This window comes from Dermacentor andersoni, chromosome 4, assembly GCF_023375885.2.
Source record: "Dermacentor andersoni chromosome 4, qqDerAnde1_hic_scaffold, whole genome shotgun sequence".
Taxonomy (NCBI): Eukaryota; Metazoa; Arthropoda; class Arachnida; order Ixodida; family Ixodidae; genus Dermacentor; species Dermacentor andersoni.
Genome location: NC_092817.1, coordinates 21,661,918 through 21,673,899, shown reverse-complemented (window position 1 = coordinate 21,673,899; position 11,982 = coordinate 21,661,918). Strand labels below are relative to the sequence as shown.

General features: G+C 43.7%; 2 protein-coding genes across 3 annotated transcripts; one reads left to right on the top strand and one right to left on the bottom strand.

Annotated features, from left to right (window-relative positions):
- Nucleotides 1-4,852: 4,852 nt before the first annotated feature.
- On the top strand, nucleotides 4,853-6,913 carry LOC126536004 (uncharacterized). The gene has a single exon (XM_050182892.2). The coding sequence runs from the start codon at nucleotides 5,645-5,647 to the stop codon at nucleotides 6,797-6,799; it is 1,155 nt and encodes a 384-aa protein (XP_050038849.1). The 5' UTR covers nucleotides 4,853-5,644; the 3' UTR covers nucleotides 6,800-6,913.
- On the bottom strand, nucleotides 6,909-8,721 carry LOC126536005 (uncharacterized). 2 transcript variants are annotated; one of them, XM_050182893.3, is made up of 5 exons: nucleotides 8,398-8,721; nucleotides 7,946-8,192; nucleotides 7,463-7,636; nucleotides 7,305-7,397; nucleotides 6,909-7,236 (listed from the first exon to the last, which is right to left on the bottom strand). In XM_050182893.3, exons 1-5 carry the CDS (start codon nucleotides 8,540-8,542, stop codon nucleotides 6,927-6,929), a joined length of 969 nt encoding a protein of 322 aa, XP_050038850.2. In that variant the 5' UTR covers nucleotides 8,543-8,721; the 3' UTR covers nucleotides 6,909-6,926. The 2 variants fall into 2 exon arrangements, with proteins under 2 accessions (XP_050038850.2, XP_054929502.1); XM_055073527.2 differs by having other exon boundaries at nucleotides 7,463-8,192; nucleotides 8,398-8,718.
- Between the last annotated feature and the right edge of the window lie 3,261 nt (nucleotides 8,722-11,982).

Here is an 11,982-nt window from a genome sequence, read left to right as displayed (position 1 = left end):
TACTACAAAACTTCGCAGTCACTGAAAAACAACCTGATGTCCCTTCTCAGTCAGGTGAGGTATAATGGTCTCTACAGCGAAATTGTCAACTGTTCATCGGCTATAACTGTAAAAATGCAGTGCCGTACGGGCAGAGCAATGGCCGGCATGCCTTGGGATGATAAGATCCGCCTGTAGCTTGCACCATCCTCCTCCTCCTCCTCGCAAAAAGTTGACAATCTGCGCGGTTTTTTATTACCAATCGCAGTTCGACACGACTGTGTTACTATAAAACCTGCTATATGGTATACGTATGATACGATACAACCGTGAGCTGCATGGATTTATTCGAGTTAGCGGAACTTCGTAACACAGACGCAAAGAAAAGCTGAGCAAGTGTGTTTTGCGGAGTTTTCGTGATTTTTGAGAGCATGACAGGAACAGTTCAAAAGTTAATTTGGAAGTGACGCTAGCTTGCGAATGACTTTCTCATTGGGCTGTTCATAGTCTCAGTTACCGGAGCTTACTCCTCTTGACTTCCTCCTACGCGACTGCTTGACGGAGATTTTGCACAAAAAAAGTACCTCTAACATCCTTAATTGAGATTAAGACGAGCCGCAGCGCGCGGAAAGAATCGTTGACGGACAGGTTTCGTTTATCGACGCGGAAGTGTTTTAGAATGCAAACCATTCTGGGTCGATGATAACTTCCTTTAGTCAGTGATTAACTTAATGTAAACGATTTCTTACGTTATCGTTGCATTAATGAAACCCTGCCATAAGGTGAGTAATTTACGAACAATGCGTAATAAAATATATATATGAAGCGCCTTCCCGGAAAGAATCAAGCGATAATACGTCAGAATACTTGAGGCAAACTTTCTAAGCTTTCTTTTTTCTTTTTTTCCTCCGATCGTGAGTGGTTATGCAACACCCTGTCCACAGATGCCTGTCATAAACGATGTTCGCATTGACGACATATTCGACTCCATCCACGCGAAACGCGTTCACTGCTATCAAGGAGCCCGCTAAGGAAAACCTGGCAGGGCACGTGGACACGCACCCACCCAGAGAGCGGCATTGTCCGGCATACGCGAGGTTCTGTGCAGGGCCAAAGGCTTCCTTGATCTGCTTGCTGCACTTTCAACCTCCACATTTCCTTTTTTCTTTACGCCAATCCGTAATCGCGTTCCTCTTTCTGCTCGTCTTCTATGATTTTTTTTTCCAGATCTGACGTTGGTCGTTCGCGTGCCACGTGTGCGAAACGAGAAAACAGTGAAAGCGGAGACGGGAACAATTTGCTGTCAAAAACAATTGCATCAGCGTTACCTGGCCGGTATCCTTGAATGACCGCGCTCGGATATTTCGTAACATTCGACTCGCGCCATTAACTGTGTATTTGTCGCGCATTCTGAGGGCAAACCGCCGAAGTAGCTACCAACACGAAGTTACAACGCGTAATTCACTGTCACGTATCGGTGCCGCGTATCGCTTTTTGTAGCCCTCAGACACTCAAGAGTGTGCACCAGTTAAAATAATGAGCACTTACGTCCTTTGTACAAAACCTACGCTGTATGTTGAAATTATTTGCGGAACTTATTGCAGACAATTGTTGATTTAGGAAAGTTGTAGAGGGCTGTTTACATCATTAAAGAAACGGTACGCCAATAAAACCTTAAGACTGACATCACACAGATTAAGAGGGCGTATAAATTGAAGCGAGTAGCTGTTTTAACTAACTGACCATCAACAATGATGATTGATCTCTTGCGCAATGTGCTCAGTATAAGGTTAGTATGGTAAACAAAGTATTTACCAGCCTTTACCTCCACAATATATCCATGTACGTGGCCCAGAAAACGGGCCGTATGTAGGTCTCATGTTGCTCCAACAACGCTCAATTTGCCGCAACGTTGGACCTACGTTGAGTAAACATTGGTTAACGCCATGCATTTTTGTGCTAGGGATATGTGCCCTTTCGTTCAGCGTTGAATGCATGAAACTGAAGTATGCGCGCATGTCGTTAGAAGATGAAAGAAAGTACGTCGACTTTGGTTGGGTCGATTGGGTCAAATGCGTAGATATTTTGAGCAGCAGATGCAGCGTACTGTCGCACTCAGTATACGCTACAATGCGCGACCGCTTTACCACGCGCTAACGCTACGTAGCTCACACTGAGCGCGACAGTAGATAGTAGATTCAATAAGAAAATACGAATAACGGAATATTGATGAGTTTTTCTGGCAGGTTGCGATATGTCCACTGCCAGCCATGTGCAAGACTCACTGCTTCTTTGTCATCAATAACGAAATTCTTGTTGCTGTGGCCTTGCAGATGAGGGGTTTTCTCTGTGAGGAGAAGGGTTCTCGGTAACTCTTTGGTGTCTCAGCATCCTTCGACGTCGGCCTTGCACCCTCAAGCGCATGTAGGTTTGGTGCAAATATAGCAGGCGTCCAAATTATCGTCTTCCATGTAAGTTATGTCGCAATTGACACAATAACGGATGCATACACCAGCTATATATATAGTAAAAAGGCGTGAATTGTGTTCAATACGAGAGAAAAATGTGCACTTCATGTTTATTTAAAAAAGAAGATCCTTTAAAGACACACGCTGCCACGATACGATGCTCTATACGCTAAGTCTAAATGCGTCGCATTCTTTCTAACAGTGCGCGCGCAAATTGTATATCTGTTGGACAAATAAAGTTTTACAAAAAATCCAGTATACACGAACTTTCATTTCGAATCGGGAGAAAACACTCGTGTCCCTTCGACACTAGAACTAGATAATCGAAATACTCGTAAAAACGTTATTTTTTTACCTTGATCACTGCATTACCCTTATAAAAATGAACGTTAACATTCTTTAGAACTCCTACCAACTTTCTATTTACTTTATTGACAGTCTATTAACATTTACATTCTAGTAACATTTGTTCACACACAGTCAAAAGACTTCCTTCTTACTTTTGTATAAAGAATGTTTTCAATACACCGTTAAAAGACTTCCTTCTTACTTTTCTATAAAGAATATTTTCAATACACTGTTAACAGACTTTCTTATTACTTTTGTATAAAGAATGTTTTAAATACACCGTTAAAAGACTTCCTTCTTACTTTTGTATAAAGAATATTTTCAATACACTGTTAACAGACTTTCTTATTACTTTTGTATAAAGAATGTTTTAAATACACCGTTAAAAGACTTCCTTCTTACTTTTGTATAAAGAATATTTTCAATACACTGTTAACAGACTTTCTTCTTACTTTTGTATAAAGAATATTTTCAATACACCGTTAAAAGACCTCCTTCTTACTTTTGTATAAAGAAAATTTTCAATACACTGTTAACAGACTTTCTTCTTACTTTTGTATAAAGAATGTTTTAAATACACCGTTAATAGACTTCCTTCTTACTTTTGTATAAAGAATATATTTAATACACCGTGAAGACTGATGATGATATGTAGTGTTTATTGGCGCAAGGGCCAAGTGTGGCCTTCTTACTTCTTACTTCCTTCTTACTTTTGCACACAGAATATTTTAAGGTCCCCATCAACATGTATTTTTCTAACTTTTATCTCTATAACCACTTCAGTACTGCGTCAGAAGGCTAGTTACTTTTGTGTAAAGAATGTTCTACTATACATCATCGAACTATATTTTTTTTGTTTGAAGGACATGTATCCTCAGTATGTCCACAGCTCGTACTGTTTGCCAAAAAATATTTAGAATGGGAAGTAACCTGAGAGTTTCTGATAAATTTTTCTAACACACATTAATGCCGATATATGACATACTCAGGAGTCAAGCTCATTGTTTTAAATCATAGTCCCAATCCAAGTAGGTAGCCAATTGTTGATGGAGTGCTCCTAAAATGTTTAAAGAAATATGTTCGTAAATTCTTAGAACTAATCTTTTAGAAAATCTACTGGACTACGTGAGCGCGCGGTGACGTCAGCACACTCCGAGAAAATTTGCTTGCGCTACACCACCTGACCGGTGTGATAGCGGACTACTGTACAGGCCGCGCACCAGTTGCAGAGCTTTATCCCGACCTTGGGGCTGGTTAATTTAAGGCCGATTTACGCTTGAGCCGTGACGCATGCGGTCGTGCAGAAAACTGTACATTTCGCCCACTGGTTCACAAATTTTGGCATACACTGGGCTCGCACATGCAGTGTAAACCGAAATGTGTGTACCAGTTACGAAATGTGCAAATTTTCACCCGACCACATGCGTGCGGGCAGGCGGGTGGTGTGGTGTAAGGCTCGAGCGTAAATTTGCCCTTACCACGCACTGCTATTGCAATGCCACCAATTAGCTTTGCAACGAGATAATTAGGTCAGTGCATTCTGCGATATAAATAGTACGCCCTAAGCTGGAACGTGTCAGCATAGTAGCGTCACGATATTTGTTAAAAAGAAGAAAAAGAACCGAAACTCAGGGTAACACGGCGCTGGAACGTTGCCGCTCAAATGTCCAAAAGGCTGCAAAATACAACTACTGCTGAGTGAGAGCGTGTATTGACCTGAGAAGCGCACAGGTCGAATAGAAAGAAAAGCTGAACTCTGTGCAAGCAACACTTTTCTGTGAAAAAATAATTAAATTACCCTTACAGTATAAAAAAAATGTAGCTTTCTACGCGTTCATATTCGCACGCTTTCGTCCCTGCCTCCTACCGACGGCTTCTGCATATTAAAGGAAATAGAACCTTGCATCAAAGTGAAGGCAAAGTAACTAAGTCAACTGATGTGCTTTATGGCGATGGTAGCTTGCTGTGTGTGAAAACAGATCGAAAAGAAATAATTATGCACTCTTAACATTCAGTGATCTTGCTTCACAACACGGCAACAAAATTTTGAGCTCCGACAAGGGGTCATGACATCCGTAATAATGGCATTCCGTATACCAACAGCCAGGATATCAAAGGCCATGCTTTTGCCGTGCTTCGGGCGTCTGAAAACTGCTAACGTCATAGCCGCCCCGCTTCGGACATATATTTGACTATAAAAATAGTACTACAATGTGCTTCACCGCTGGGCGCCAGGGAGCAATGTTTTGTCTTTGAAAGCAGCAAGTGCTAAAGGATGCTCTTGCGCAAAATAGAATAACCACATAATTTACCCAATATGATTTTATTGTTCTATGTTTATTACATTTCGAGAAAAAGTCGGTTTTCAGAAGAATAATTGTCTCGAAAGATAAAACTATACAGCCCCTAAATGCCCAACAAAATTGAGCCGGCTACCTTCTCAGTTTTTTTTTTTTTTTTTTTTTCAACCTCGGCCATGAGGTACATTCATCCCTCTAAGTGCAGTTCCCAGAAAGGGGTGCGTACACAAAGGCCGGCCACAGCTTTCACCAAGAGGCGAGGAATGTCTAGGTGTGAGGTAGCGGGGGAGGGGGGGTGCATGTTTCGGCTTAAAGAGGGGATTTATGGTCTCTTCGATTTGGCTTGCACTGGCTGCACTAGTTCTGAAAAGTGCCGCAGTGGTGCCGAGCGGGTGCAGCACCGGCAGCGCCGGTTCAGCAAGTGCAGCTGGAGCCGCACTAGCGCACGACTGCAAAACGAAGACGGAAGTGCAGGCCTAGCAGAGGCATAGCTTTGTTTACGTGTTTTACGTGCACGTTGTGTATCGCTGGCACCGCTTGCGACGTAAAATGGCCCTCTTTGAAATTGCCATGGAGCTATTGGACTCGGAAAGCGACGACGACTGCGACTACAGTGACATCCACGTTGACTCCGACGACGAGTTCGACGATGTGTGTGTTTCGGTAGCCTGTGCGTTGGTACGAAGAGATGCAAATCGTGTGCCGGGGTACGAGAACGTGATAACCAGGTATCATGAGCATGAGTTTAAAAGATTGTTCAGGCTCTCTAGAGAAACATTTGACTGGCTAAGTGGTCAATTCAGAGCTTCGACCTTCTATCCAAACGCGCTTCAAGGGCGTCAAAAAATATCCGCTGAAAAGACATGCCTAATTGCTCTTGTGTATGTCGGCTCGCAAATGTCGATGTACGCCATAGGAGACAAGTTTGACGTGGCAGAGTCGTCAGTGCATGCATGCGTGACGCGGTTCGTCCACTTTTTGCACTCACTTAGCGGTGATGTTATATGCTGGCCCAGCAGTGCAGAAATGAGTCGCATCAAGGCAGGTTTCCTCGCCAAGAGTGGAGGCAAAGGCCCACGGAATGCCATCGGCTGCATCGACGGTTCGCACATCCAGATCCTGACTCCAAGCGAATCGACGCAGTCATATTTCAATCGCAAGAAGTGGCCATCTATTATTTTACAAGGGATCTGCGATGATAGGAATCGCTTTCTGAATGTTTTCATTGGGTTCCCTGGATCTGTCCACGATGCCCGCGTTTTGAAGGAGAGCCCATTCTTCGCACGTGCGCCATTGGAATGTGGTGAAAACTACATTCTGGGGGATAGTGCGTATCCTCTGATGCCTTGGCTGATGACTCCATTCAGGGACAATGAAGCCTCATTTCCGTCTTGGAAAAAACACTTTAATAAGCGACACAGCCAGCAGAGGGTGTCCATCGAGAACACCTTCGGCATGCTTAAACAGCGTTTCAGGAGGTTGTACCTTGTGGATGCCAAAACTGTTGTGCAGTCCTGCTATATAGTCATGGCAGCGTGTGTGCTCCACAACCTGTGCAACAACGAGAGGGACTTCTTCCAGGAGCTGACAGCTTTACCACAAGAGGAAGATGTGGGTAATGACGACAGTGAAGGGGATTTTGACTGCAGCCTGCCAGGCTACAGTCAGTCCCTGCGAGAGTTCATTGCAAAGGAGCAGTGCTAGGAACATGTCGCATCTCTGTGAATGCCATGCCAATGTGGAAAAGTGTTTTGTAAAATGATTTGTCTCATATATGAGGAATGTTTTCATTTGAAATAAATTGAACATGCAGTGGTAGTGCAAGACAACTTTATTCTTCCTGTTGCGACCCTTGTTGCTTTGCAATCAAATCTAGCAGGCGATCAAATCTCTCCATGCGGTCTGCATGCCGCTTTGCCCGCTCTTCCTCCCACTTTTTTCTTTCTTTTTGTTCCTCAGCTCTCGCTTCGGCTTGCTTCTCTCTTGCTTGCCCCATTTTTTCCAGCACCTCCAAAAGGGGAGTAAGCTGTGACTTCCTGTGGCGTTTCCTTTTAGAGGCCGGGCTGTCCTCAACTGTTGCAGACAGTCTGTCCTCGACTGGCACAGGCAAAAGCTCGGCGGATGCTTCTGTGGTGCTTGTCCTGTAGAAAATATACACACAGATGCCACACCAATTCCAGGTTTTCCACAAAAACTGTCGTTCGCTTACCCTGAGCATCCGCTGGGGAGGATTGCCTTTCCGGGCTCCAAAAGCAATCTTGGGTTGATACTGTGTTCCTTTTCAAGTATCTCTGACAGTTCCCTGTGTAATGCGTGATGCACAAATGAAAAACCCCATTGAATACCATAGTAAATGAGCACACTTACTCTTCATATTCGCAGGTCACGCGGTGGTGACCAGATGAACTGTTCTCCTTCTTGCTCCTCTTATATGCTCGGTCAAGTGACTTCCACTTATTTTCAATCTGTGTGCTGGTCATATTGCACATAAATTCCTTATTGATCAGCTCGGTGAGTCTCACCCACAGAAGCTTTCTTGTGCTAAAATGAAAGCATAGCAAGTTAAATACAAAACACACTGCTACATGTGACTGAAATTTTGCGGTACCTTTAGTACTTAAGTGTGGCGCTTTCTGGTACTCTGAAATCATATTTGCATACTGGCTGCCACACATTTCAAACACTCTTGAGATGAGAATTGATGTACTAAGCTTAAACAAATCCTGCAAAGTATGCATGAAAACATTCCATTGACATTGTTGGAAGTATAAATTTGAGAAACGACAGTACACTTCATTGTTGCTCATAATATTGGTGGCAACATCAAATGAAACGTAAAAGGCAACGTACCGGAGTTCTCTGCTCTTTCCAACCAAGTTCTTCATCTCCGTGTACTTGGAGATGAAGAACTTGGTTTTGCGAGTACTCCATATCTCCGATGTTTCTTCAGCGGACGCGGATGCCGTTGGAAAGGCGCCTGGCCCCACTCCATCGAAGCCGTCACTGGCGCAGGCCGGTGTCGGTGGTCGTGTTACAGGAGGAATATTTTCAGCCTGTGAATCTTGGGCCACGAACCGGAGTGTTACGCGCTGCCCGTCTGCGAAGACATAACATAATATTTGGAATGTGCACACAGCACAGCACGATATCTCAGAAATGCTAAATGGATCTAAATCAATGCCGCAATTAGACGGGGACCTATGCGTTGATCGTGGCCAACCGCTACACGTGGCCACGAGTACGAATAAAGCACAAACTGCCCGCTAACCATGCTTTCATCGAAAACATGCAGCACCACTTGCCTGATGCCTCGTATATATATCCATTTGCGTTTACGTCCTCCAGTGGTGAGCCGTCGGGTTTGTAGACAAGCCTAACTTCTTTCTGGACGCCGTGGACGAAAACATGCATCGTCGTCTGCTCTTGGCTGGGCGGCAAGTACGCCATGCTGCACTTTTCTCTGCACTTGCTCTGGAGCGCGTGCAAGCCGGCCGAGAACTCGTGCAGCACTTGGCCAGCACCTTGACAAAACGAGGAGAAAAGTGTAGAGGGCGCGCGCTGCACCAGAAAAACGAGGATGGCGGTGCTGCACCCACTGAACTAGTGCAGCCGGTGCTGCCAAATCGAAGAGACCTTTAGTTCCGCGGCGGTCAAGGCGAAGCAGGTGGATGGAAAGAATGTCACATGCCTCTCCCGCGCATGCGCACAAATTCGACAGTTGGCCGAGTCGAGGCAAAGAGGAAGACCATCGCAATCGCTATCAGTTCCTTTGCGACGCCGGCATGGTACGGTCGAGCGATGTAGGTGTTTCGTGGCGTATTGTAGCAGCAATCTAGCTATTTTTGCTGCTATTTATGCTTATGCTGTGTTGTGGCTAATTCATCGATGCAAGCCAACCAGCAAGGTGTTTGCGAAGCGCACGGTGCTTTCTTCGTTCCGTGATGTGAGCGTTTCTGCAACTTCTCTGCCAGCTGCGATGCAGTGTCGTGTGAAGTGATTTAATATTGGCACTGACCGTGTTTTAAACTGCACAAATAGCGAACAGCTGTTCCTCAAGACTGCTATGCGCCGAAGTTTTCTCTATCTCCAAATTATATTAAAAAGTATGTTCTTTTCCATCATTTTTCATAAACATATTATTTTGATGTTATTTTATTTCAGTTTCTAATGCCGCATTTTGGCAGGTTATTATAGCGCGAACTGTAACAACGTGAAATGTTCTAAGAACGATTTTCTTACCTTTTTCAGCTGCCCCGCGTCATGGGGTTCGCTTGAAGTTGCTATAAACACGAAGCGTACAAATACTTCGTTTTCACAGCGTTCGCAATGACCTAAGGTCTGGTAAATATTGTCTGATCATGAACTCATTCTTTGCTCTTTCCTACTCTGGCTGCACAGGATGAGAAACAGTAAAATATTGAGCGTATAGCTTCACGGTTCACAATTACATATTTTTCAGCGAACCGGTTCACAATGACATAGGTTGCACTGGATAGACAAGTGCGAATGTGAAAGAAAATCATTCGCACCTGTTTAACCACTGCAACCTATGTCATTGTGAAGCGGTATATTTTGACACTGACATTTTGTTTTCGAGTAAAAATAAACGAACACGTCAAATTACAGAAGCGTTCCATATAATGTGTGCTTAAATATGCATCAGTCAGCCATTGGTTGCTATCACTGACAAAGCATTTGTATTCTTGAATACTGCTTCAAGCTCTGTCATCTGTTTATATAAAAATGGATGACACGTTTTGCACATGCTCGGTGCAGCTAGCTGGCGCTGTTACGTTCATTCCTTCCAAAAATAACTAGCTTTGAGTAAGCGCTCGCGTGTCCACCTTCTCTGCGTCCGTGTCTATTGTGCGTGCTACGAATTTCACCATGAATAAACCATGTAATTAACTTTTTAGTGAGTAACTCATTTATGCAAGTAATTGGTAGACAAACCCATTTTGTACACTTTCCGAATTTTAATAACACGTAGTAAATACAACGCAGCAAAGGATATGCATTGAATAGTGTGCCCCATCCTTGCCATCTCCTCTGCAAGTAAACAGGGATGACGGTCACAATTTTAGCATTCATGTGAACCTCAAAAAGCTGTTCTATGTATGTGATATGCTAACCTGAACATGATGTTAACACTGACCATCTTGTTTCTGTGCAGGGTTGGTTCATTCTGCAAGCATTCTGAGACATCAGCTTGCATAATCGATGCTTGCTAGAGATTATGCGACAGCTGCCATGCCGTAATCAACTAAGTCATTATTCATTTTTTTAAATTTCTCTACTATTCTCTACTACTTCTCTCACAATTCTGTGTAAATATTTTCGTGTGAATAAACTTCTTTCAGTGCAAACTTGCATTTGTTTTCCATTTACGTGCACCTTCTAGGTTGCATACTGCCGTTTACCAACATGTTCACACATACTGACAAATGTTTACACTATGCTACTAGGTCGTATGTGGGACAAATGTTACTAGGGGAATAGTAAGACGTCAATAGCAAGTACTACATAAGCACATGTAAGTAAAATTTTGCCAGAGTGTTACTAAAGAGCCTAAAGACTTGTGTTGGTTGACGGTTAGTAGAATGTCTACAGACCATCTATGAACATGCTTCAGTTGAAGTACGGTAGCCAATTCTTGATAGGATCCAATTCTTGATAGGATGTTACTAGGGTGTATAAAGACAAATGTTAATAGGGGATTGGTAGAAAGTCAACAGAAAATATATGAACATTTTTCTTTTGAAAGAATGTTAATACGGTGTATAAAGAAAGCTTGTTTATAGGGGATTGGTAGGAAGTCAACAGAATATATATGAACATTTTTCTTTTGAAAGAATGTTAATACGGTGTATAAAGAAAGCTTGTTAATAGGGGGTTGGTAGGAAGTTAACAGAAAATATATGGACATTTCTCTTTTGAAAGAATGTTACTAGGGTGTATAAAGACAAATGTTCATAGGAAATTGGTAGGAAGTTTAAAGACATCCTATGAACATGTTTCTATTGAAAGTTGGTGGCCAATTGTTTCTAGGGTGTTACTAGATCGTTGTTAGGATGTATAAAGACAGCTGGTAGGATTTCAATTGACTGTTGGTAGGTTCTAGTAACAAAAGTCTATAGACTGTCTAAAAAATGTTGCTAGAAATTTTTATAAGGGTAACAAACACTATCTAATTCCTGCGCATTCTTCTTTTGGCACTCGGCACAATTTTTATTGCACAATATGAAGATGCAGCGGAGAAAGAAAGTGCCTCCGCCTACGTATACAATTTGTCAAGTTGCTCAACATCGACATCAAAATCAATAGCAACTGCCAAAAAAAAGGGTATATTCTCGCAATCAGGTACCATTGATGGCTCTCCAAAGTCTTGCGAGCAAGTTGCATTCGCCCAGTGGCCAATCGAAACTGAAATTCCGTGAGCACCACCGCACCCGCGCCTTCCTGTTCGGAGCTCCGGGAACAAGCCCTAAGTGCCTATAAGAATGCCGGGTTGAGTTCGGCAATTCTTCATACTGCCTTATAGCGCGTCCTTCCAGTCCAGATGTAAAGCAGACGTGTTCCTATGAGTCACACACCTCCATCACCTCGGTATCGGCAGGGCTAGTTGCACTTCGCGAAGACCCGACCGCCATGTTGCCGCTCGTCGAGGGGCCACGCATGAGACGCGTCGTTCTCCACACCGAATCGAGGCAAGCGGTGCTCCGCCTCGTCGACCGCTCAGCGGATGTAGCGATCGGCTGACGACATTGTGCGGCGGCTTGTCCGTGCCCGGTTCCGAGTCCGCCTCAATTCGCCTATCTTAGTGTTCCCGCTCCTAACGCGGCAGACGCCGTAATGCCATCCCTCGAAAGGATGGCACGCACCCGTTG

Bases quoted from the DNA above. Each gene is read 5' to 3' on its own strand.
- LOC126536004 (XM_050182892.2), top strand. From the start codon at position 5,645: ATGGCCCTCTTTGAAATTGCCATGGAGCTATTGGACTCGGAAAGCGAC.
- LOC126536005 (XM_055073527.2), bottom strand. From the start codon at position 8,542: ATGGCGTACTTGCCGCCCAGCCAAGAGCAGACGACGATGCATGTTTTC. The intron at 8,193-8,397 runs GCAAGTGGTGCT...ATGTCTTCGCAG, and splicing joins ATATATATACGAGGCATCAG to ACGGGCAGCGCGTAACACTC. The intron at 7,237-7,304 runs GTAAGCGAACGA...TATTTTCTACAG, and splicing joins CTCCCCAGCGGATGCTCAGG to GACAAGCACCACAGAAGCAT.